This window comes from Octopus bimaculoides, chromosome 20 (genome assembly GCF_046866305.1).
Source record: "Octopus bimaculoides isolate indiv1 chromosome 20, ASM4686630v1, whole genome shotgun sequence".
Taxonomy (NCBI): Eukaryota; Metazoa; Mollusca; class Cephalopoda; order Octopoda; family Octopodidae; genus Octopus; species Octopus bimaculoides.
Genome location: NC_142947.1, coordinates 36744986 through 36772293, shown reverse-complemented (window position 1 = coordinate 36772293; position 27308 = coordinate 36744986). Strand labels below are relative to the sequence as shown.

Sequence of the window (27308 nt, the reverse complement as noted above, 5' to 3'; positions counted from 1 at the left end):
AAGGGGACGCTTTAGATACAAATAATTACAGAGGCATCAAGCTGTTAGATCAGGTTATGAAAGTTACAGAGAGGGTCATAGCCCAACTAATTAGGGAGCGAATCAATTTAGATGAGATGCAGTTTGGGTTCGTGCCAGGTAAAAGCACTACTGATGCCTTATTTCTAGTGAGACAGTTGCAAGAGAAATACCTAGCTAAGGATAAACCTCTGTACCTGGCTTTCGTTGACATGGAGAAAGCCTTTGACAGGGTCCCCCGATCCCTTATCTGGTGGTCAATGAGGAAACTTGGGATAGAAGAATGGCTAGTGAGAGCTGTGCGAGCCATGTACAGAGATGCTGCCAGTAAGGTGAGGGTTGGAAATGAGTACAGCAATGAATTCCGGGTAGAGGTAGGGGTCCACCAAGGTTCCGTCCTCAGCCCCCTCTTATTTACCATAGTCCTCCAGGCAATCACAGAGGAGTTCAAGACAGGTTGCCCCTGGGAGCTCCTCTATGCTGATGACCTTGCCCTAATTGCGGAGTCACTATCAGAACTAGAGGAGAAGTTTCAGGTGTGGAAGCAAGGTCTAGAATTGAAGGGCCTTAGAGTCAACCTAGCTAAAACCAAAATCCTAATAAGTAGGAAGGTAGATAAAACACAAACCCCTTCAGGTAGATGGCCCTGCTCAGTATGTAGAAAAGGAGTAGGTAGTAACTCTATAAGATGTACCCGGTGCAAGCTATGGACACATAAGAGGTGCAGCAACATCAAAGGCAGGTTAACTAGCAAGTTAGTTTTTGTTTGTGGCAGATGTTCAGGTGCAATAAAGACTGCAAACAAACAGGAAACAACTTCTATCTCATTCCAGGGTGAAAAACTAGAGGTAGTCGATAGCTTCCGCTATCTGGGCGACCAAGTTAGTAGTGGGGGTGGGTGCGCTGAAAGTGTAGCTGCTAGAATAAGAATAGCCTGGGCAAAGTTTAGAGAGCTCTTACCCCTGCTGGCGACAAAGGGACTCTCACTCAGAGTAAAAGGCAGACTGTATGACGCATGCGTACGAACAACCATGCTACATGGCAGTGAAACATTGGCTGTAACTGCTGAGGACATACGTAAGCTCGCAAGGAATGAAGCCAGTATGCTCCGTTGGATGTGTAATGTCAATGTGAATACCCGTCAGAGTGTAAGTATCTTGAGATAAAAGCTGAACATTAGAAGCATCAGTTGTGGCGTGCAAGAGAGACGATTGCGCTGGTATGGACATGTGGTGAGAATGGAGGAGGATAGCTGCGTGAAAAAGTGCCACACCCTAACAGTTGAGGGAACCCGTGGAAGAGGTAGGCCCAGGAAGACCTGGGCTGAGGTGGTGAGGCAAGACCTTCGTACATTGGGCCTCACCGAGGCGATGACTACGGACCGAGACCTTTGGAAATGGGCTGTGCGTGAGAAGACCCGGCAAGCCAAGTAAGATCGTTGCCAGTGCCCCTGGACTGGTTCTTGTGCGGGTGGCACATGAGATGCACCATTTTGAGCGTGGCCGTTGCCAGTACCGCCTGACTGGCTCCTGTAGGATTTTCGAGCGAGATCGTTGCCAGTGCCCCTGGACTGGCTTGTGCGGGTGGCACATAAAAGACACCATTTCGAGCGTGGCCGTTTTCGTGCGGGTGACACGTAAAAGCACCCACTACACTCTCTGAGTGGTTGGCGTTAGGAAGGGCATCCAGCTGTAGAAACTCTGCCAAATCAGACTGGAGCCTGGTGTTGCCATCCGGTTTCACCAGTCCTCAGTCAAATCGTCCAACCCATGCTAGCATGGAAAGCGGACGTTAAACGATGATGATGATGATGATGATATATATATATATATACACATATGTATATGCGTTTGTGTGTGTGTGTGTATCCCTCTCCACTATTGCTTGACAACCGATGTTGGTATGTTTATGTCTCTGTAACTTAGTGGTTCAGTAAAAGAGACTGATAGAATAAGTACTAGGCTTACAATGAATAAGTCTTGAGGTTAGTTTGTTCGACTAGAGGCGATGCACCAGCATGGCCACAGTCAAATGACTGAAACAAATAAACGAATATGTATATATATAAATGTAAATATATTTATCGCTAAGCTAGTGTGAAATTTTTCGTACGAATCTGTAAACCATGGTGCTTTGGCTAATCAAAGTCATCAGTTATTTTGTGTGTCTACGTTGACTTTGCCTTTATTGTCAGCCACTAAATGTCATCATGCTCAAGTGATTAAGGTCAAACAACTAACAAGCAATGACAATATTTCTGCTTCAGCAACAACTTGCTGAAATCTGTCTGAAATTTAATGGAAAATAGGTCAGTTTTTAAAACATTGATGTCTGGGACATGAAAGCAAAGTTTGAAGGGGACAGTAGTAATTTCCTTTGATATCCAGATAGAAGCGAATAAGAAATAACACTTAGTAACCAAAGACAAATAAATAAATAAATAAAAATTTTGTTACACAATTTCATCTAACAAACCAATATATAAATATATAAAATAAACTAAAGAGGTGAAATAAAACGAATAAATTGTTTGTTGGCACTCCGTCGCTTACGACAACGAGGGTTCCAGTTGATCCGATCAACGGAACAGCCTGCTCGTGAAATTAATGTGCAAGTGGCTGAGCACTCCACAGACACGTGTACCCTTAACGTAGTTCTCGGGGATATTCAGTGTGACAAGGCTGGTCCTTTGAAATATAGGTACAACAGAAACAGGAAGAAAGAGTGAGAGAAAGTTGTGGTGAAAGAGTATAGCAGGGGTCACCACCACCTGCTGCCGGGACCTCGTGGAACTTTAGGTGTTTTCGCTCAATAAACACTCACAACGCCCGGTCTGAGCCGCCACAAAATGAATAAATAGACATAAATAAACAGAGAAGTAAGTACGTCGATAATATTTGGCTTTGCTAAAAAATAGGTCGTGCTAAAATGCAAATGAATAAACAAATTAAAATAGCTCAATAAATAAAAGATAAACTGTTCCATTTTCAATTGCTGTTGACTGATCGTAATATTTAAAAACAAAGGTCACCTACTTCAAACACAATTTCAACATTTCTGGGTGTTTAAAAAATGAGATAAAATAAATAATTTAACCCTTTCATAATTATATTTCTAATAAAATGCACTGTTGTGCTCAAATTCATTTTGCAAATGATCATGAAACTGGCATCATTGTTTTAACGTTTGCTTTTTCATGCTTGCATGGGTCACACAGTCTTTATTTACTATGACCAGATGCCCTTCCTGTCACCAACCATTGCCAGCTTCCAAGCAAAGTTATATACCACACAGCCACACTCGTCAGTGTTTGGAAGATAACTTAAAAACAAAAAGATTCTTACAGAAAATTATGAAGGAAGGTTTCACTTTAAATGTGAACCTTTTTAAAACAAGAAGGTATTTTTGTATTATACAGCCAGAGGATTAAACAAATCAAACCTCTCTGTGAATCTCAGTTCTAAAAGTCATATTATATTACTTACCTGATAGATATAGACATGTCACAGAGTAAGAAGAATCCAGAACGTCTGAGAGAGCTGAGATCCCTTCCATACCAATACAGTTTCTTGATAAGTTCTTTGAAAAAAAAACAAAAAAAAACCCACACAGCTTGTATGAAAATATCGTAAAGGAAAGTCACCAACAAGACAGTATCTATATATATCTAATATAGTATTTGCATAAAGTTTAAATGTAAACTATAGCATTTTATGATGTAGTCTGTATGTTTGCCAGTCCATGTCTCTTTCTGTCTCTCTCTTTGGTCAGCATGGGATTGTAACAGAAGATGCTTGCCCAAGGTGCCATGCAACAAGACTGAACCCAAAATCATGTGGTTGGGAAGCAAGCTTTTTAACCACATAGCCATAATTGCACCTATTATACAAGGTAAATTTAATAAGTCCAGGCTCATTAACGTATTTACCTGTTTCAATTTGTCACCGTTCAAAAATGTGATTTCAAATTTTAGCATAAGGCCAGCAATTTCGGAGGTGATTTACATCGACCCCAGTGTGCAACTGGTACTGATTTTATTGACCCCAAAAGAACGAAAGGCAAAGTTGACTTCAGTGGAATCTGAACATGGACAATACTGCTAAGCATTTTACCCAACGTAATAATGACTCTGCTACCTTACCGCCTTTCTCTTATGTGTATATTAACTGATATTTTATTTAAAATATAGGTGTAGGCATGGCTGTGTGGTAAGAAGTTTGTTTCCCGATTACATGGTCCTAGGTTCAGTCCCACTGCATGGCACCTTGGGCAAGCATCTTCTACTATAGCCTTGAGCCAACCAAAATCTTGTGAGTGAATTTGGTAAACTGAAAGAAGCTCATTGTGTGTGTGCATGTGTGTGTGTGTGTGTCTTTGTTTGTCCCCTTCACATTGCTTACATCCGTGTAACTTAGTGGTTTGGCAAAGGAGACCATTCAAATAAGTATCAGGCTTCAAAATAAAGATAAGTACTGAGGCGCAGGAGTGGCTGTGTGGTAAGTAGCTTGCTTACTGACTACATGGTTCTGGGTTCAGTCCCACTGCATGGCACCTTGGGCAAGTTTCTTCTACTATAGCCTGGGGCTGACCAAAGCCTTGTGAGTGGATTTGGTAGACGGAAACTGAAAGAAGCCCGTAGTATATGTGTATATATATGTATGTATGTGTGTGCATGTGTTTGTGTGTCTATCCCCCCAGCATCGCTTGACAACCAATGGTGGTGTGTTTATGTCCCTGTAACTTAGCAGTTTGGCAAAAGAGACTGATAGCATAAGTACTAGGCTTCCAAAGAATAAGTCCTGGGGTCGATTTACTCGACTAAAAAGGCAGTGCCCCAGCATGGCTGCAGTCAAATGACTGAAACAAGTAAAAGAGTAGGTTGATTAGTTCAACTAAAATTCCTCAAGGTAGTGCTCCAGCATGACTGCAGTCTAACGACAGAAACAAGATAAAAGATATGTTTGAATAGTAAGCAAAACATTTTGACACTGGTGAAAGAGTAAAGAGCAAGGGTGTAATGAAAAGTGCTGAGAGCTACTGTTGCTTTTGTGGTTGTGGTTATGTTGAGAAATAAACAATTTAAATGGAACAGACCAGACTGAAAATAGTAATATTCTTTTGTAACATTTTGGCAATGAGAATCGCTCGTTCATTATCGATTTGGTTTTCAATCAACTCCAAAACTTCCACTCTTCGGTTATTCTAAGAAAAATAATACAAATATAATTTTAATGTCAATAAAAATAAAGACAATTTATAAATACAGTAGTTTGCAAATTAAACTGGACAGGATCAAATTTTTTGCGACTTTTTCAGAATATATCATAATCTCTGACTAAATTAATGAAGTTTTTGTTGTTTTCGTTCAAAATAATGTAGTCATGACATCTGGCATCTAGTCAGTTGTGGCTTTGCTCTAGCATTCCTTTCCTTCCGTGCTACACAAGAGCATGTCCTATATTGTTGTTTTTGCATGTGTTCATTATTAACCTTGAAATTCCTGATGGATATCACATTCAGAAAGCAATTCAGGAAATGTAGCTCTTAGAAAAAAGGTTGGTCTTAATACCAGACAGATTGCTGAAAAAAATGAATGTGGCAAAGTCAACTGTTAGTGAAATTGTGAAGAGAGCTGAAGACACTGGCAAACAAGCAACACTGCATCAAGGACAATGTGGAAGATGACACAAGACAACACCTTATAATGATAAGGTTTCAATAAGAAATAGAATGAAGGATCCAGAGAAAACCAGCAAAGATTATCAGAGAGATCTGACTTTCAACTGGTGTAAATTTTTCATCTTCAACTGTCTGACGAAGGATCCTTGAAGCTGGCAGACCTGCCAGAAAGCCAATGTGTAAACATTTATTGACTGTTGTTATGAAGAGAAAACATCTATGCTGGGCATGCGATCATGCTGGATGGAAGGCAGAAGATTGGAGAAAGGTTCTCAATCTGATAGTGACTCAGCTATTAGAGCAAGGTCATCAGCATAGAGAAGCTCCCAGGGGCATCCTTTCTTGAATTCCTCTGTTATTGCCTGGAGAAATATGATGAACAAGAGGGGGCTGAGGACTGATCTTTGGTGGATCCTGTCAAAGGCTCTCTCCAAGTTAACAAAAGCCAAGTACAGAAGTTTATCTTTGGCTAGGTATTTCTCCTGCAGTTGTCTTACCAGAAATATAGCATCAGTAGTGCTTTTCCCCTGGCACAAACCCAAACTGCATATCATCTAAACTAACTATCTTCCTAATTAGTTGGGCTATGACCCTCTCCGCGGCTTTCATTACCTGATCCAACAACTTGATACCTCTGTAATTATTTCTATCTAAGTCTTCAGCTTTACCTTTGTAGCAGTTGACTATGGTGCTGCTACACCAATCAGTGGATATGAATCCTTCGTGTATCACCTGATTGACTATACATGTGACTAAACTATAGCTGACACCGCCAGATATTTTAAGCATCTCTGCAGTGATTCCTGACAAGCCAGGGGATTTCCCTGTCTTCATACCCTTAACTGCTTTATCTACCAAGGTACTGTCAATTTGAATAGCTGGTCCCTCTGTTGGGTTGACATTTGGCAGACTCTCTCCCATTCATTCTCTTCATTTAGCAACCTTTCATAGTGGCATCTTCAAGTCCCTCTCTTTGCAGCTTCATTAAATGCATGTGAGCCATCATCCATGCAGACACATTTCTCTCCTATGACATCACAATTCTCTCTCACACACTGTCTTGCAACACAAAACACTTCAAGTCTTTGGTCCTCATGACAGAACATTGGCAAATTTTTTCTTATCTGCTTCCCCTCTGGCTAAGTAAACCTGTCTCCTGGCTTCCCTTCTGGCAATCTGATACAGTTCCCTGCTACACCGTTCTTCCCATCCTTCCATGCCTGTTTCTTTTCCTTAATAGCCCTAATTATTATAATCTTGCATTGTATGCATGTATGCATGAGTGTGTGCATGTGTGTTTACTTCCAGAATCTAAAAGTATGGTTACCTAACCAATTTGAATGTCCAGTCAGCCATACCAAATCGTCAGCATCCAAAGAGCTGCACCCAATTGGCCCATTCTGAGGTTTTTCAGGCTCTTCCCAAGCAGTAGTGATTGCATGGAGGGAACAACAACAACAACAACAACAGCAACATTACTACTTATTCTAAACAGTTTCAGCTTTGCCTTGGATAAATAACAATTAATAATTCAGAAATATGCAAAGTCTATTTAGCTTCACTTATACAGTTATCGTTTGTAATAGGGTGTCAGTAACCAGGCTGCAGTTTCAGTGACAAGAATTTTGTCACCATATAACAATTAACAAATCATCCTCATCATCATCATCGTTTAACGTCCGCCTTCCATGCTAGCATGGGTTGGACGATTTGACTGAGGACTGGTGAAACCGGATGGCAACACCAGGCTCCAATCTAATTTGGCAGAGTTTCTACAGCTGGATGCCCTTCCTAATGCCAACCACTCAGAGAGTGTAGTGGATGCTTTTACGTGTCACCCGCACGAAAACGGCCACGCTCGAAATGGTGTCTTTTATGTGCCACCCGCACAAGAGCCAGTCCAGGGGCACCGGCAACAATCTCTTTTGTTATCATACTGAAATACTCTGTTGAAATATTCTGTCTTTACTTCAATTAATTCATAAAATAATGAAGAATTGAGTAAAATAACTTTATCATTGCACTGTGCAACAAAATTTTTACTATTTATTGTCTTTGGTCAGTAAGTGTCATTTCTTATTTGCTTCTATCTAGAAATCAAAGAAAATTACTGTTCTTTTCAAACTTTGTAACCTGGACATCAATTTTCCATTACATCTCAGACAGAGCCAGTGCTGGGTTGCTGAAGCAGAAATATTGTTATAGCAAATATTCTGCTCAATACCACAGATTTGCTTGTCAGTTGTTTGACCTTAATCATTTGAGTATGTCCCTCAGTGGCTGACAATATGTGCATCTCTGATCATGAGCAGGAGTAGTGGTGGAGCATCACAACCATGCGTTGGGAGTAATTCTTTAGGATTTGAATAAATATTGTAACAAAAGCAAAGTTTGAAAGAAATACTAACTATTTTTCATGTTTTCTAAGGGTAAGCAAACAGGAAATAACAGTTGCTACCCAAGGACAAAAATCATGTTACACAGTGTTATTTATTAACTGGTGTTTGGATCATAAATTAACATTAAGTTCTGATAGATTTTAATTCAGGACTCTTGCAAACAAGATGTTTGTACTACAGTGTCTCAGGCAGGTTGGCGTCAAGTGTTAAGTATGTTTTTGAAAGGTTGACATGTATCTTCCCTGCAGTTGTCATTTCAGTTTGAAGACATTGGCTCAGATCAAAACACTTGCCTGACAAAAAAATCTAATAAAATACATCACACTTGCTTGGTACCTTACCTACCTTCAAAGTTTCCATAAAGATTTCAAACATTCTTATATATATGGAATACTGGTGCAGTTCAAATTTTTTTTTTTCTAAATTGTTGAGTATAATTGGAAGAGGACGAACATCTGGAAGCAGAAGACTATCACATTTGACTTACATCTGTCACATTTGACTGAACACTGCTTCATTTTACTGAGATATATATCATATCTTACTAAGATTTGTCACATCTAAAATACGCCCATGTTGACTAAAATCATATATACATCTTAACAGGTATACACATATACATGAATATTCACATGTAGCCAGACAACATACCAATGACTATATATATATCAATGAAAAGTATTTCAATACAAATGTATTCATTTCCAGCAAAATAACTTCTTCACTGTTCTCAGTTCTGTTAACGGCTACGCGTTCAGGCGAGTATACTTGGCATTGATGTGGCAACATTTGAAATATTGTCTAGGTAAATGCAGCTGATGAAGACTGATCAAATTTATGTTGTGAAACATATTTGAAGAGTGTGAAACCTAGGTACTGCATTATCCGATTCTGGGTTGTCCATTTATCGAATGTTCTTCCTAGAGGTAAGACAAATTTTTCATGTTTGTTGCACACACACATTTTTGCCAGTATATACACAGTGAAGCTATACAATAGCGTCGTAATTGTATCGATTGCTAGTTTCCAGTAAATATTGGTACCTTGTTGTACCACTCTTCTGAATTTATATATATATATATATATATATATATATATATATATACACACACACACACACACACACACACACATCTTACATTTGATAAAGCGCAATTGATTTCATGTAGGTTACACTGGTAAAGGAAAAATGAAACAAGAAATGGAGTGGGAATAAGTGATAGTCACAGATGTTAAATGAAGGCGAACTGTAGTGAGAGGTTCTGCTTTGAAGTTGCTGGTATTTTAATCAAAATGGCACTGCAGATTTATATTGCACATGATGATGTTTATTAATTCATTAATAAAATATATTACATGCCCATGCAAGCAGCATTCTTTATTTCCCACTGTCAACATAATCGTGTTTGGGCATGATGAAATATTGCTTTCTTTGGAATAGGAAGGGCTTAGTAACATCAATAGTAGATAGCCATATAAAATCCATCAACATAAAAGTAGATGCTTCATCTATGTGTGTGTGGGTGGGGGGTGTAGGTGGGGTGCACGCATGCATGTGTGTACATAGGTGCAGGAGTGGCTGTGTGGTAAGTAACTTGCTTACCAGCCACATGGTTTCGGGTTCAGTCCCACTGCGTGGCACCTTGGGCAAGTGTCTTCTACTATAGCCTCGGGCCGACCAAAGCCTTGTGAGTGGATTTGGTAGACGGAAACTGAAAGAAGCCCGTCGTATATATGTATGTATGTGTGTGTATATGTTTGTATGTCTGTGTTTGTCCCCCCAACTTCGCTTGACAACTGATGGTGCTATTCATGTGCCACTGGCACGGAAGCCAGACGGCTACTCTGGCAACAATTATGCTCGGATGGAGCTCTTAATGCTCCACTAGTACAGGTGCCATCACCATTTCGATTTCATTTGCCCCAACAGGTCTTCGCAAGAGGAGTTTAGTGTCCAATGAAAGATAGGTACGCATAAGTGGGCTGGCTACATCCCTGGCAGAGGCCTTGGATTTTGATCTCACTTGGCTTGCCAAATCTTCTCATGCACAGCATATTTCCAAAGGTCTCGGTCACAAGTCATTGCCTCGGTGAGGCCTAATATTCGAAGGTCGTGCTTCATCACCTCATCCCAGGTCTTCCTGGGTCTACCAGGGTGCATCAACTATTTGAGAAAAAAAAATTTAAGAACCACATATGGCTCAGATTTTAATTAAATATACACTATTTCTTTAGTTCCTACAGGGAAGCTTCAAATTTAATGCAAGTGACAAAAAGGCTTGCCATTCTTTTGGCCTTAGCCACCAACCAAAGTCCTTTGGAGATTGCAAACTACTTGAATGTTGTCAAGCCCTTTATGTTTAACATAAGAAAAGAGCTTCTGGTGTTTGGCAGGAATGTGTCTTCTGAGTCCAAAAGGGAAAAAAATATCCTTAAGGGTCAGACATTGTAAAACATTTGAGTTTGTCCATGGCATCATCAACGAGAATCCTGGCAAGTAAATGAGGGCCATTGCCAATTGTCTTCTTGTATCAGATTTAATGATTAGACGCATGGTGCACGAAGACGTCAAGTACAAATTCTCTGTTATGAGAAGAAGGCACTTCATGTCCAATTATTATCATTATTACGGCTGGGTTCCAACCTGGTCGACAGCAACAAAGTCCACCTGCCACACTTCTTGGCCCATCATCACTGCCTTGAGGTTTTGAATCCATTCCAGGTTAGTGTCTGCACTCAAGTTGTCAATGTAAGTGTGACATTTTCTTCTTCTTATATCACCATGAAGTGGGTTCCACAAGACTAATTTAGATGCTGAGAGTTCAGGGTGGCACACACAGTGACCAGATAGTCACAGCTGTTTTTGCCTGATCTTCTCCCTAGCCTTTGGCAGGTCTCCACAAAGGCATTCATTTGACATATATTGCTGCCATGTCACATTTAGCCCATTTGATAGTATGTCAGTGTCCATGTTTCATTGCTGTATAATAGCACTGATTTGACAGTTGCAACTAACAGCTTGATTTTGGTTTGCCTGGGCAATTTAGAGTTCCGTGACTTCTTTAGTTTGTGACAGGCTGTCCATGCTTGTGCCTTCCTGATCTTGATGTCTGTTTCTGAACTGCTCATCCAAGATCACATCAAGATCAGGAAAGCACAAGCATAAACAGCCTGTCATGTCCAATTAGACCTAGGAGAACCATGTGATTTGGTTGGAGTGTTTGTTTGCTGAACAAACTCAAGCCCCAGAGGAGCCCGACATTCTCAGATCAAAAAGTGAGCAGCGGAAATGGCAGATGGCTCTGTGCCAACTCACAAAAACCCCCCACTGCTATGCACACCAAGTTCCTATCATTTGAGATTGTCTTGGGTATTGTAAGCAATGAGGGCCATGTCATGCCTCCTCACTTTTTCCCTGGAAGGTGTTAGGGTCAATGTGGCAGCTTACATTGAGACAATGGAGATGGTTGTCAAACGCTAGATCGAAAGAGTTGATCAGGGGAGGCCTTTTGTGTCCCAGCAAGACTCTGCCCCCTCTCACACAGCCTGCATGACAACGGGGTGGATGGTCAAAAATTTTCATGACCATGTTATCACTAACATCTGACCTTGCTGTACTGATTTAAACCCCCTGGACTACTATGCCTGGGGGGAGTTGTTGAGGGGGAGACCAACAAGCATATCCACAATACCCAAGGACTCATTGATGGCAGGTTTATCAAACAGCTTTCTCCTATATGTATATAAGAATATATGCACCAAATTCAATAAAACTACATTAGTTTTTCTAACAAATATTTTTATTTCTTTATTTTAGGATGGTCATTTTATTATTTCTTTTGCCAAATAAACACATGCACAACTTTTTTTGCCAAATATACCCACGCACTTCTTCACTTCAGCTTTATTATTATTCTTATTTTTGTATCCTTTATCTTGAATATTTCATCACACATCCTGTGACCTCTTCAGTAACTCTCCATACCACGTGTCTTCTCCCGTTCTATTTAGTCCATTCTGTCTTTCTATAGTGTGCATCCTTCTCTGTGCATGCTTTTGCATCTGTATCTCTGTGTATGTGCATGCATGTGTGCATGTATGTGTGTGTGTGTGTGTGTGTGTGCATGTCTATGTGTTTTGTATGCTTGTTTTGTGTATGTGTATATGGGTTTGCTTACTATAATGTTTGTACCTGTGTCCTTTATTTAGTTTTTTTCTTCTTTCTCATATTTTTCATTTATCTACTTGTCTATTTCTCTATTTTCTTTCTTCATTCCACCTTAGGTATGTGTCTTTCGTGTGTGTATATGGGTTTTTGTATTATACTGTTTGTATCTGTGTCTTTTTTTTTCTCATGAAGTAACTGCTAGACTGAGAAAAATGGGTCCGACATGATTTACTAAACCCTTAAATGTAGTGTCCCAGCATGGCCATAGTCCAATTATCGCAAATGAAACCAATAAAGAAATGAAATGAAGAATGTCTGTTTGGTCATGTCTGACCTAGAGCTAAACAACATAATATAGAGGAATGAAAATGAAACCTAACATACTGTCACGGATGCACATGAGCTGGTAAAATCTCTTGGCCAAAGGGTCTGCTGATGCAATATAAGCTGTCTTCTCTGGAAATAACAAAGGAGATCATTTATTAGTCTTTTGAGTTGTAGGAATTTTTCTCTAATATCAATTTCTATTCGATATGCCTGTAGTGAAACTACCTCCCGCCATTAGATACAAACTACTATCGCCATTACATACAATCTTCTCATTTAAATATAAATAAATGCGAGCGTAGTAGAGAACCCATTCCTTGTCCATCACGTGACTGATCATTATTCGAATCGGCAACTTCTTCGAACCGTTCCCGCCAGAACGCAAACTGACCAATCACGGCCCCTAGTAAGGTCACGTGATAGAGTATATTTCTACCATCTGGTGAGCCAATAGTTTGTTATAAATAGCTTTAACTCGGCAGCCAAATTCGTCTCGGTCCAGTTTCTCTTTGAGAACTGTTCCGTGTACCACACGACAGCAGCAGCAGCCAGCGACCACTTCAGCAGCTTCGTCCAGCCACGATGACCTCCGCCGTCGCCACATCAGCAATAAGAGTCTACTACTACTATCCAGCATCATCATCATGACCAACACGATTAATACCAAGCAGCCTCTACGCTACCAGCGTCAACACGATTTACTATGTACACCAAACCAAACTCCGCGGCCCATCTCTCTCTTCGATTCTGTTAGGTGACTTAGCTTCACCACAGTAAACAAACAGACAAGAGAACCACAGCCAGCGACGAACATCTGTATAACAAGAATCACGGCTAGGCATCGATGCCTCGACATCACAACTAGTGATCAGCTCTGCCAAACTCAGCCTCCCTCACTTTCACATACAGAACTTTTCTTATTGTGTACCCAAGATCTGGTATAATTGCTCACGTGTCATTGACTCTTTCTCTGCTGTAATATTTCACATACACACATGTATCACTCACATACACACTTTTCTTTGTACGACGGCCTGTCTTTGATTATGTTCTTATATGTCGCATTCACACTCTCACACAGACATACATCTTTAACACTACAATAAATATATCTGTTATTCATCTTATACGGTTGTGGTCTTTCATTACTGGTCGTCTATGTTATCGTAGCATAACATATCATGTATATCATCTTTGATATATTATTGTATGTTCGACCGTGTGACGCGTTTAAATAAAAGGAGTCCTCTGTTCTTCCATTCGTCACCATATCTCCTTTTATGAGTTCGCACGGTCGTCCCTTACATGCCCTTATCAAATTTCTTTCCTGATAACATATTGTTACGAACGCCCGCACGCGAAGCACCTCCTTAACACCGAAGAGGGGACTCGCGCACGTGCGAACGTTCAACACTCAGTGAGCTAGCAAATTCGTCTGTTGGTCACCTGACCGCGATAATAAAGCCCCGGCTGGAGCACGTAACGAAGAACAACACAGGCAAATAGGACGGGGAGGAAGAAACAACACGAAGACCATGCATTGGGTAACCTTTTCTTTTTACATACATAACATCACAGAATACATTTAAAACATTAAAATAGAGCATTACATAATAACAATTCCAATACATGGCATGACAGTTCAATAACGTTGACAAAGTTTCCAAACAATTACAAGCTTTTCAATCATTTTTACATCCCAAAGTTTGTGTCTCAAGTTTCATTTGACAACAAAGTTCTTCTGCTTCTTTCTTTTGTATTTCTTTTCTTTTCCTTTCTTTTAGAAGCATTTAACAACAACACAGTTAACAACTCAGAGTTCTTTTTCTCTAAAATAATATAAAAGCATTTACCACAACGAAGTTCGTTTCCTTCAGGTCTGCTACTTCCACTGACCAAGGCAGTCTGCCACTACAATTCCGTCTCTCTGTCCCTCTCTCTCTCTCTCTGGGACTCTATGCGTTTCTGCTGACCATAACTTTCTCTCTGTCAGACTTATAATTCTTCATCTTCATCTCTGTACAACTGCTTCATCTCTCTGGGACTCTATGCGTTTCTGCTGACCATAGCTTTCTGTCTGTCAGACTTATTCTTCATCTCCATCTCACTCGACTGGCCCCATCTCAACGGGCAAACTGCTGTCTCCCAACCGCTCCGGCTGGCTGCCACAACCCAACTGCCTCGGCTGGCTGCTACCGCTCGATTGCCTCTGCTGGCTGCCAGAACTCCACTGGCCAAAATTCTCTGCTCACTGCTTCGGCCGACTGCTTCCCGCCAATTCCTGTCCTGCTGAACTTTCGGTGACCGGAAAGGGGGCAGCTACGCTAAAAATAGCTGTGGTCGCCGACGAGACAAAGGAAATACCATTGTCCCCAACTGACCAGAGTATGGGTTCAAAACCCAGCCCGGGAGATAGGGATATGATGCTAATTGTATTTTCGGTTGTCGCATCAATATCTTCTTAACACCCTCTACTTCCACCTGTGTTCACTCACAACATTCCCATCTCTCCTTCATCTCCCACTCTCTTTTCACAACCTCGTGAACTTACCCAACCACTCACCCTATCTACTTTACTGTTCTATTTTACTAAATGCTTCTCCCTGTAACTTGAGTGTGCACTTGATCACATTTTCACTATCTTATCTCTCTCTCTCTCTCTCCTCTCTTTTTCTTTTTCCTCTCTCTCTCCTTTTCTCTTACTGCAAGACACTTGTTTCTGTCCCTCTATTTATTCTCACCATCTGGCATAGAACCATGTCCCTTAGTCCTACTGGTCTTGCAAGTTACTTGGTAACCTCACTGCTGTTGGTGCCACATACAAAGCACCCAGTACACTCTGTAAAGTGGGTGGCACTAGGAAGGGCATCCAGCCATAGAAACCATTCCGAAGAAAACAGTAGAGCTTGGTGCAGTGTTCTGATTTCCCAGCTTCTGCCAAACTGTCCAACCCAAGCCAGTATCGAAGGAAGATGTTAAATGATGAGGATTTCTCTATTTCCTATACTGCAATGATCCTCTGGCATTATGCTTGCCCAACCCTACCAGAACTAGCAAGCTGATGCATAACAACTATAGAGCTGCTTTTATTGCATAATTTGAATTTTATTCTGCTTATGTGGTGCTTTCGTAGAGACGCAATGGCCCAGTGGTTAGGGCAGCGGACTCGCGGTCATAGGATCGCGGTTTTGATTCCCAGACCAGGCGTTGTGAGTGTTTATTGAGTGAAAACACCTAAAGCTCCACAAGGGTCCGGCAGGGGATGATGGCGAACCCTGCTGTACTCTTCCACCACAACTTTCTCTCACTCTTACTTCCTGTTTTTGTTGTTCCTGTAATTCAAAGGGTCAGCCTTGTCACACTGTGTCACGCTGAATATCCCCGAGAACTATGTTAAGGGTACACGTGTCTGTGGAGTGCTCAGCCACTTGCACGTTAATTTCACGAGCAGGCTGTTCTGTTGATCGAATCAATTGGAACCCTCAACGTCGTAAGCGACGGAGTGCCAACAACATGTGGTGCTTTCACAAACTAGTGTATAGCTGATATCCTATCTCTATATATCTCAAGATTAGCTGATTTTATTTCCTTTCAGAAGTGACATGAGTACATGACATTGAGAAGCTGCAACCATAGTGAAATAAGTATTTGTCACTCTCATGGTCACTTCTAGTGTGATTTTTTTTTTTTTGTCTAGTTCTGAAGTCTGTATTTTTAATGCAATATGTCTATAAGGGAGTTTTACCTGGACGAAAAACTATTTTCTGGCTTTTCAACTACACACAGACATTACGTATGTTATATTACTAAAGGTTTTACTATAGAGCTGCTTCTATTGCATAATTTGAACATAAATATTATTCTACATTTGTTCATTGAAACTCTGATTAAGATTTAAAATAAAAATGAAAATCAAATAAAATTCTGAAGAAAATATCAAAATGTCACTTACATTGCTCAACTGGAATCTGTTAAAATGTATTTCTTAATCACAAGAGTACAAATTTATGAGGAGAAACTATGCTGTTTCTCTTCATAATCTTCTTACTTTTCTCAAGGATATTAGAAATATAAATGATGTTGTGGTCTAGATACAGGTCAGCCATACTTGAGCAGATCTGTGACCAAAGGCATTTAAACATTGATTATATCACCTTTGTCTAAAGACAATAATCCCATAAGCTTATGGGGTCATCAGGAAAGAATGTGTGCCATTTTGGGGCCTTCTTCTCTACAACATTATTGCACACTGGCACCCCTCAATGAGATGAGGTCCAGTTTGTAGATCAACTGGTTACTAGGTTTCACTCAATATTCCTAAATTGGTTTTAAATTAACTAAAAAAAAAATTTTAATTAGATAAGTCTCCCTTTACTATATTAAATAAATATGAAATTATAAAAAAAGTTATCATTAATTCAATATAAATATGACATACCATCCATAAACATGGCTTGTTCATCAACTATACAATAGAAAAATATCTTAGGCATTCTTTGTATTTATCATAAAAAGTCTTAGACAACAGTTTCCCAGATTCGTTAGCATAAAATATTCAACTGACCTGGTTAATATTGTATTAGCATATAGTTAACACTATACTAGTGGAAGCATAATGGCCCAGTGGTTAGGGCAGCAGACTCGTGGTCACAAGATCGCGGTTTCGATTCCCAGACCGGGCGTTGTGAGTGTTTATTGAGCGAAAACACCTAAAGCTCCACAAGGCTCCTGCAGGGGATGGTGGCGAACCCTGCTGTACACTTTCACCACAACTTTCTCTCACTCTTACTTTCTGTATCTGTTGTGCCTGTAATTCAAAGGGTCAGCCTTGTCACACCGTGTCATGCTGAATATCCCCGAGAACTACATTAAGAGTACACATGTCTGTGGAGTGCTCAGCCACTTGCACGTTAATTTCACGAGCAGGCTGTTCCATTAATCGGATCAATTGGAACCCTCGACGTCGTAAGCGACAGAGTGCCAACAACAACAACACTATACTAATATATATTCTTTTCAAATTTTGGCAAAAAGCCAGCAATTTCGGGGAGGGGATAAATCAATTACATTGACCCCAGTACTCAGCTGGTATTTATTTTATCGACCCTGAAAGAATGAAAAGCAAAGTCAGCCTCAGCAAAATTTGAACTCAGAACATAAAGACAGAAAAATGCTGCTAATGATTCTACTAGTTCACTGCATTTATAATAATAATAACAATTATTTCTACACTAGGCAAAAGGCCTGAAATTTGGGGGAAGTGGGGGCAGTTGATTACATCGACCCCAGTACTCAACTGGTACTTATTTTATCGACCCTGAAAGGATGAAAGGCAAAGTTGACCTCAGTGGAATTTGAACTCAGAATGTAAAGATGGATGAAATGCTTCTAAGCATTTTGCCCAGCATGCTAGTGATTCTGCCAGCTTGCTGCTTAAAAAAAAATGATAATAATAATAATAATAATAATAATAATAATAATAATGATAATAATTATAATCCTTTCTACTGGAGGCACAAGACCTGACATTTTTGGAGAGGGGACCAGTCGATTACATCGACCCCAGTATGTAACTGGTCCTTAATTTATCAACCCCAAAAGGATGAAAGGCAAAGTTGGCCTCAGGGGAATTTGAACTCATGTATGTGCGTGTGTGAGAGAGAGAGAGACAGAGACAGAGAGAGACAGAAAGAGAGAGAGTGTGTGAGTGTTTTTGCGATTGTGTTTGTTCCCCACCACTACCAGCTAGTGTTTGTTTACATCCTAGTAACTTAGTGGTTCAGCAAAAGAGAGAGACCAATAGAATAAGTACCAGATAAAAAGCGGTGTTCCAGCATGGCCACGGTCAATGACTGAAACAAGTAAAATATCAAAGGAAAGATAAATACCAATGAAAAATATTTCATTTAAAAAAATACATACCAGGTGTAAACGACTCTGACAAACTGACATCAAAATTTTTGGAATCGGTCAGGAAATCTAAGATGTCTTGAGGCTCAAATTCAGATGAATGTTCAGAGGAATCACCAGCAAACATTACCTTTTTTTCTTTCTCACAGACCATTCTTAGAAGAGGAAATGACTCGGACAGCTTATGTGGTACCAATTTACCTTTTACTAGAAGAAGTAAAAAATTTTAAAAAAAACTAAGATTATAATTTTCCCAATTATTTCAATCCATTTCATCAATGATCGTCATCAGTTATCTTATTCTTGGCTGTATACTCTTGGTTTAGAAATAAAAGTTTGTAGTTCAAATCCAGTCAGATATGTACACATTCAGAAGTAGCACATCTCATGACAATCAAACTCATATAAATGTAGTGTGTGTGTGTGTAAATATATATTATATATTATATATTTATCTGGATGAATTTATCTTTGTCCTTTAATAGGAATTTCCTCATACGTTATTACATGGAAAAATGCAAGCAAGAGAAATAATATTCTTAAGATTATAAACCTGGAAAAGTACAGGACAAGTTTTTACAGTTGGAAAAGTTCAGGACAACTTATTATATCTGGTAAAGTACAGAACAAGAAAATTTTTACTTAGAATATCGCAGCTAAGGATAAAGTTTCAAAAAAAAATATTTAGATTTAGAAAATATTAGCTTTTATTAAAACCAAAAATTTTATTACAAGTTATTACTTCTATTTGTTATAACTTGTTACTTCTATTAAAAATTAAAAATAACTCAAAATATTTTTTGCACTTTAAAAAAAATTAATTAAAAAAATTATTTATTAATAATTAGAAATTTGAAAATAGATCATAAAAAGTAATAGTAGTACATAATTAGTTAGTACAATAAATAGAATAATACAAAGATTAGTTATCTATTACAGTAAAATCTACCTATAACAACAAATTCATAGTAAAATTTGCTTGAGTTATTTCCTAAGTTATATCCAAGTCTTCACATTTTTAGTCTTGACCCAATGCCTATTTTTTACATAATGAATTTGCCTACCATATGTACTATTCTACTTTGCATAAAACTTTAGCTATATTGATACCTCTGACTCTCATTTTTTAAGTATTCTAGTGTGTCAATATTTTAACAAAACGATGGTACCTTTTTAATTATAATGTTACTTTGTAAATTAAAATAAAATAATTTTTATATACAAACTTTATCGTTAGCTGCAATATTTTAAGTAAAAATTTTCTTGTTCTGTACTTTACCAGATGTAATAACTTGTCTTGTAATTATAATCCTAAGAATATTATTTCTCTTGCTCACATTTTTCCATGTAATCCACATTTTTGCCAGGCTATGCTATTATACTAATTAATAATGTGTCAAATGTGTTAGTTAGCATTGTTGTTAATTTTTTATCTCAATGACGCCAGCGACATATATTAAAAGTCCCCTCAGAGGACTATATTCATAAAAAAGGATAAAACTATATTAGCACCCTTAAATTTGAGAAACAAACACTCATAACATTTTTCTTTTAAAACTTCATTGCATGAGATTGATACCATGAAATTCCTTGAATTGAGCTCTATCATTTAAGCTTAATTAAAATATAGTTTGTTTTTAAAATAAAAAAGTTAATTATACTTAAATCCAATTTTTTGCTTTACTTATATTTTTTTCATGATATTTTACCTCACAACTTTTTATACAAATTTTTGTTGCATGGAAACAAAACTATGAAATTCTTCATGCTCTCTTCTATCACTGAAGCTAAGATAAATATATTTTGCTTTTAAAATAAAAATGTTATTTAGATCTAAACTTGATTGGTGGTGTTACTTACTCTCCTATAACGTTGCCTCAAATTTTTATGTAAACCTTTTTCTACTGGATCAAATCTCATTTTGTTTATGCCAAAATGTAGCTAGGCACCAGTCCTCTTCAAAAATGTTAACAGTGTTCAATTTGGTTAATAACTGAATGCAAATAGAGATGTTATTGTCTATGGAATTGGTTATACTTTTAGGATAATTACTGTTCAAGTTGATACACCTGAGGTTGTCATTAGGTTTATGGTATTGTTGGAATACTCTCATACTCAAATCTAAATTAATATCCAAGATATTAACTATGGTATGCTCTTCCTCTACTGAGATGGATAATTCTAGCCCTTTGAAAACTTAAATAATTTCTTTCCTATACTATTCTATTTTAACATGGTAGGTTTATGAAAGTGAACAAAACATCATCACTGTATAACCCCCTCCCCCGACCATGTCTGTTTGCAACAGACATCTGCATTGATAGAGCTTCCATGTTCCCATAGCTCGTAATGGATGATACCTTTCATGTTCCACCAAACATAGAGCAAGGACTTTTGTGGATGGAGCTCTGGTTTTGGTGCTGGCACTGGCCTCTCATTACATGATAACCATTGTCTTTTCTGTTTTCTGTTGTGATGCAAAACTCATTTTTCATCACCTGTAACAATGCAGTGCAGAAATGACAGGCTGTTACTTCTGGTTAGAAGACTGCTGCAGATGATGGAATGTGTTGTTCGGTTCTCAAGTGTAAGCTTATGTGGAAATCAAATTCCCAATTTGCTTGAGATGTCTGTGGATAGTTGGACATGACATATATTAAATTTTTGTGCTACATGGTGCTTTGATGTGGATCCAATACAATAAATAGTCTCATTCAAAAGGTTATCATTCAGAGTGGGTCATCTTCCAGAGTGAAGCTTGTCAGATATGTTACAATCACCATCTTCAAACCTTTTAAACCACAGCTGACATGTACGAGCTTTCACTTTATCTGGATACACTTCACGGATGTTTTCGTTGTTTTTATAGCAGTACTTTTCTCTTGAAATTCATACAATGATCAATATGTTGTTTCATAAAGTTCTTATCCTCCATGAGGTTAATTACCAAAATAACTATGAATGGCACACTGCCAGATAGAAGAGATTATATTCTATTTCTAGACAGTTCCCACCCATTTGACCTTGGCTCTGAGGTGATTGACTGATTTACATTACATAGTGGTGAAAAAACACAATTGCTTTCAGAACATCCTAATATATGAGATAAGTCATATATATATATATATATATATATATATATCATCATCATCATCATCATCATCATTTAACGTCTGCTTTCCATGCTAGCATGGGTTGGACGATTTGACTGAGGACTGGTGAAACCAGATGGCTACACCAGGCTCCAATCTGATTTGGCAGAGTTTCTACAGCTGGATGCCCTTCCTAACGCCAACCACTCAGAGAGTTTAGTGGGTGCTTTTACGTGTCACCCGCACGAAGGCCAGTCAGGCGGTACTGGCAACGGCCACGCTCGAAATGGTGTCTTTTATGTGCCACCCATACAAGAGCCAGCCCAGGGGCACTGGCAACGATCTCGCTCGAAAGTTCTTACGCATGGCACGGGCACAAGTGCCAGAAAGGCGACGCTGGGCACAGGTGCCATCATGATTTCGCTTTCGCTTGCCCCAATAAGTCTTTGCAAGCTGAGTTTCGTGTCCAATGAAGGAGACGACGTTGGCATGGGTGCCAGTCATCGAATTTAACTCGATTTCGATTTCACTTGCCTCAACAAGTCTTCACAAGTGGAGTCCAATGAAGGAAGGTACACATAAGTGGACTGGCTGAGGCCTTAGATTTAGGTCTCACTTGGCTTGCCAGGTCTTCTTACGCACAGCATATTTCCAGTTGGCAGAGTTTCTACAGCTGGATGCACTTCCTAACGCCAACCACTCAGAGAGTGTAGTGGGTGCTTTTACATGTCACCGGCACGAAGGCCAGTCAGGCGGTACTGGCAACGGCCATGCTCAAAATGGTGTATTTTATGTCCCCCCCACACAGGAGCCAGTCCAGGAGCACTGGCAACAATCTCTCTCGAAAGTCCTTACACATGCTGCGGGCACAAGTGCCAGAAAGGCGACGCTGGGCACAGGTGCCATCACAATTTCGCTTGCCCCAATAAGTCTTCACAAGTTGAGTTTCGTATCCAATGAAGGAGACGACGTTGGCATGGGTGCCAGTCCTCGAATTTAACTCGATTTCACTTGCCTCAACAGGTCTTCGCAAGTGGAGTTGAGTGTCCAATTTAACTCGATTTCGATTTCACTTGCCTCAACATGTCTTCGCAAGTGGAGTTTAGTGTCCAATTTAACTCGATTTCGATTTCACTTGCCTCAACAGGTCTTTGCAAGTGGAGTTTCAGTGTCCAATTTAACTCAATTTCGATTTCACTTGCCTCAACAGGTCTTTGCAAGTGGAGTTTAGTGTCCAATGAAGGAAGGTACACATAAGTGGACTGGCTGAGGCCTTAGATTTAGGTCTCACTTGGCTTGCCGGGTCTTCTCACGCACCGCATATTTCCAAAGGTCTCGGTCAGAAGTCATCGCTTCAGTGAGGCCCAATGTTCGAAGGTCGTGCCTCACCACTTCATCCCCGGTCTTCCTGGGCCTACCTCTTCCACAGGCTCCCTCAACTGCTAGGGTGTGGCACTTTTTCAATATATATATATATTTTCCTTTATTGTAGTAAATTTGACTTACAGTTGTTTCCAGTTGTTATAGGTTCGTTATTGATAGGTTTACTCAATTGGTCCATTGATCAGTTGAGAGAAATTGAATAACCTGGAAAATTAATGCTATTTTCATCATAGCTATTTTAGGTAGCCAGAAATAACTATGATGAAAGTAGCAAGTTTAAACCTATCAATAATGAATTTATAATGGCTACTGGAAGCAACTATGTCAAATTTACTACAATGAAGGAAAATAGGTAATTGTCTTGTACACCACTCTATGTAAAAAACAGTATAACTGGAGCATAACTATGGATTTACAATATAGAATGAGTGTGTATGTGTTTGACAGTGTGTACGTATGCATGTGATTTAAAAAAGATATGTAAAAGATAATTTTGTCAATTTTTGTGATGGCTGAAACAAAGGAAATTCTATTTTCTGCTGGGGAAATGGCAGTCAAAACAGTTGTCATGCTCCAAACTGCTTACAAGACCATTGCCATGAGCAAAACACAAGTTTACGAGTGGTTTTCATGCTTTGGGAATGGTCACTTGTCATCTGAAGACCAATCTTGTTCGGGGTGACCATTGACCTCCGAAATGAATGAAAACATCACGAAAATTCATGAACTGGTCTTGGGGCACTGTCATTGAACAATTGATGAACTTGTTGATATGACTGGTGTGTCCTGGAGCTCCTGCCAACGAATTTTGAGCAAGTAACTGCAAATAAAAAGAGTTGCAATAAAATTTGTCTCTCGCTTGCGCATGGGAGATCAAAAGTAGTCACGACTGAATACATGTCATGAACTGAAAAGACAGTTGGAAGTTGATCTGAATCTTTTTCTGAAGGTCATCACTGGTGATGAAAGCTGGTGCTATGGCTACAACCCAGAAATGAAGCAGCAATCAAGTCAATGGAAACATTCAATGTCACCACAACCATGAAAAGTACATCAAATGAAGGTCCAATGTCAAGATGATGCTGATTTGTTTCATTGATGTGAAAGGAATTGTCTACAGAATTTGTTCCTCCTGACCAAACTGTTAACCAGATATTCTACTTGGCAGTTCTGAAGAGTTTGCAAGACGTGATGAGAATAAAATGCCCTGACCTGTGGCAAAGTGAAGAGTGGTGGTTTCATCATTACAATGCACCTTGTGCACACCGCTTTGAATGTGAAACAGTTTTTTGCCAAAACTGGCATGACCTTGCTTACCCAGCCTCTTTATTAGCCCGATCTTGCTCCCTGCAACTTTTTCTGTTCTCCCAAACGATAAAAAGTTTTTAAAGGAAAACGTTTTGAAGAGGTGAAGGAGAAAACAACAGAAGCATTAAAAGGCATCACTTCGCAAAAGTTCCAGGACTGTCTTGGATAGTGGAAAAATGCATCTGGACTGATGCACTGCTTCAAGTGGAGAATACTTTGACAGTGATAAAAGTGTAAACATGTAAAACTAAGTGAGTAAAATAATATTGCAAAATTCTGGTTTCTTATGGGTATCCCCCTCATATGTATGCATGAACCACAATAATGACAACAGCACCTTCACCATCACTGGTAGTGGCAATACCATTGATACCATTACTACCGCCACCACCTCCAGCAACGCCAACACCAGCAGTCCTAGCTCCAACAACGATAACAGTGACAGCAACAACAGCAAAACTGGTTGATACATATGCCCACCGGAGTTCCAGAAACGAGATACATAACATGACTGGCAACTGAGAGACAATGGAATTCCATACTTGATCTCATGGAAAATCCTCAAGTACCCAGACCCCTACATCAATGGGACAAAATATTGCAAATTATGCATAGCTGAACAGGCGATAATTCTAAAGGATTTCCTAACTCCAGAATGGAGATTTTCAGGCCATGTTTACATCTTAGGAGAATCCTGCAAGCCTTTTAGAGCCCATAAGATTGTGGCAGAGCCAGAAGTTGATAGCCAAGGGAGAAATCACCATTGTAACCTTTGAGTAGTGAGGTATTTTGTTCTCCATATTTTTAAGACATCTTGATCCAATAGGTTTTGGAATCTGATAATATGCCATAAAGCTAAACCCTTTATGGATGGGAAACTTAAGGTAATCCCATAAACCGGCCTATACATATATAGTTAATGTTTACTTTAACCTATGGATTAATGTTTATTTTAACTCCCAGTCACCCAAAAAACCCCCTAAAATTCAATCTTATAGGTGTAAAAAAATGTGTAGAAGACGAATAAATAATAAAAAATTTGCATAAATGAACACGATCCAATTTTTCCCTCACAACTTTCAGGCAAATGGATATATATATTTGAAATTTTATAGAAATGGCACAGATTACCATTATAAAGAAATTTGTGGGGAAAAAGTTTTTTGAAGGGGTGGGGAGAGGATTTTGGGATAATTCACACGATCTGATTTTTTCCCTCATAATGGGTATCTTTGGTTAATGTTTAGAATATTACCTGGAAACGAAAAAAAAAAAAAAAAACTAGTGCAACGGGTGTAAAAAATGTGTAGGAAAACGAATATGAAAACAAAATGTGCGGAAAGCAATGGGGTAGTCAGAAAATTCTCAAGATCTGAGTTTTTCCTTCATAACTTTGAGGAACATGGGGTTTTTTAAAATGAAATTTTATATAAATACCTTTCAAATGGCATTTTTTTGAAAATATTTTTTCAGATTCCTACGTTTTAGAGGGCTAAATTGCAGTTTTGCACCTCACCTTCAAAAACGCATTTTTTGGGGTCCTCTACTGATTTTTTTCTTCTGAACAAAAATAAAGGGTTTACCACACAAAAGGTATGCATAATGCATGTCGCTTGAAAGGTATTCATATACAACTTCATTAAAAGATATTTATTTTCCTCAAAGTTATGGGCGAAAACCTTGGATCTTGTGAATTTTTCAGAGTCCTCTCCCTACACCTTCGAAAAAAAAATTTACCCACAAATTTCTTTATAACCATAATGCATGCTGTTTGAAGGGTATTTATATAAAATTTCATTTAAAAAAAAAAAACATTTTCCTACGCAACAACATCTGGTCGTTGCGCGCACGCATACTGATTACATGATCGTATAGTGTGTTTATGTATTTAAAGTTTCAGTTCGGATGGCACCTTACTCACTCGCACCTTGGCCACACGTTTGCCGCAGTACGAAGGCAAGAGCACCCATTCCTCTGTCCTTATTGCCTCTGTAGAGTGCTTTTTGCTTCCTCCTCCGTTGTGAAGCGCACCTCCACTGGCGTATCTCCTCCCTATACTGATTACATGATCGTATAGTGTGTTTATGTGTTTAAAGTTTGAGAACTGTATGCATCTGAGGGGGAGAAGGTTTGAGTTTAGTGGGCCATTAATTTTTTTTTTTCTATTTAATGTTGTCTTTTCATATTTTCAAGTAATTTAAAACAAACGCACTATACGGTAATGGGTACTACTCAAGCAGAGCGGACCCGAACGCGCAGTCGCGCTAGCTAGTCGTGAGTGGTCGATCCTACGAAAAGTGCGCGCGTGCAAATGAATACATGTGTTCCCACACTTCATATCGTAATAATCACGGTACATTGGCTCATCAATATGTGACCGTTTCATGTTACCACATGATCCACTTTTATATTTCAGTCTACGTTTTATAGGTGACCAGAATGGGCCACATATCCGTGAAAATCGTAGTTCCTGGCTCCACATTTTCAATGATTGCAGCTTCTAACGTTTCAGCCTTTCTATGTTGCAGGTAGCCCTTTTTCTGAGTGACATCGTAAAAGCCTATCACACAAAACTTTTCAACCATTCTGCCAACCTCATATTTCCTCTTGAAAAGCAGGCTTTCATCCACTTGTACAACGTGGTTCAGTCCACCTAATTTTTTCTTATCTTTCAGTAACATGACTGCGCGTTCGGATCCGCTCTGCTTGAGTAGTACCCGGTAATGTAATCAGTAAGCGTGCGCACGACGACCGGATGTTGTTGCGTACTAGTATCGAAGATAACACATACACTCACATACATACAAACGTTTCTAAAAAAAAGAATGCGCATGTGCGTGTACATTGCGAACGTCAATTATCAGTGACCTAAAATTATGTGCGATGTCGTTTCTCTGAAAAATTACACTCAGGAATCAAACGATTGTTTGCTCAAAATACTAAAGGAATTACTTTAAACGGATTTTAGTTTATGTTTTCTTAATTTACACGCATGGAGGCCACCGAAACGAAGTGAGTATTCAA

The 27308-nt window shown here is 39.1% G+C and overlaps 2 protein-coding genes across 6 annotated transcripts in view; one reads left to right on the top strand and one right to left on the bottom strand.

The window, feature by feature from the left end:
* The window catches only part of LOC106868740 (uncharacterized), an 86377-nt gene that overhangs the window by 23351 nt on the left and 35718 nt on the right, over positions 1 to 27308 (bottom strand). For all 4 annotated transcript variants that reach the window (XM_089338360.1, XM_089338359.1, XM_089338358.1 and 1 more), the window contains 5 exons: positions 18514 to 18708; positions 12649 to 12720; positions 8442 to 8551; positions 5113 to 5220; positions 3504 to 3597 (listed from right to left, as the gene is read on the bottom strand). In XM_089338360.1, the coding sequence (XP_089194486.1) occupies positions 3504 to 3597; positions 5113 to 5220; positions 8442 to 8551; positions 12649 to 12720; positions 18514 to 18708 (579 nt within the window). The remainder of the gene's footprint in view (positions 1 to 3503; positions 3598 to 5112; positions 5221 to 8441; positions 8552 to 12648; positions 12721 to 18513; positions 18709 to 27308) is intronic.
* The window catches only part of LOC106868738 (caspase-3), a 45478-nt gene that overhangs the window by 5696 nt on the left and 12474 nt on the right, over positions 1 to 27308 (top strand). Inside the window, exon 1 of one of the 2 annotated variants that reach the window (XM_089338366.1) lies at positions 26539 to 27296. The exons of the other annotated variant lie outside the window; for it this stretch is intronic. The gene's annotated coding sequence lies outside the window, so the exon portion shown is untranslated. Of the gene's footprint in view, positions 1 to 26538; positions 27297 to 27308 lie in introns of those variants that run through there. 2 annotated transcript variants of the gene reach the window in all.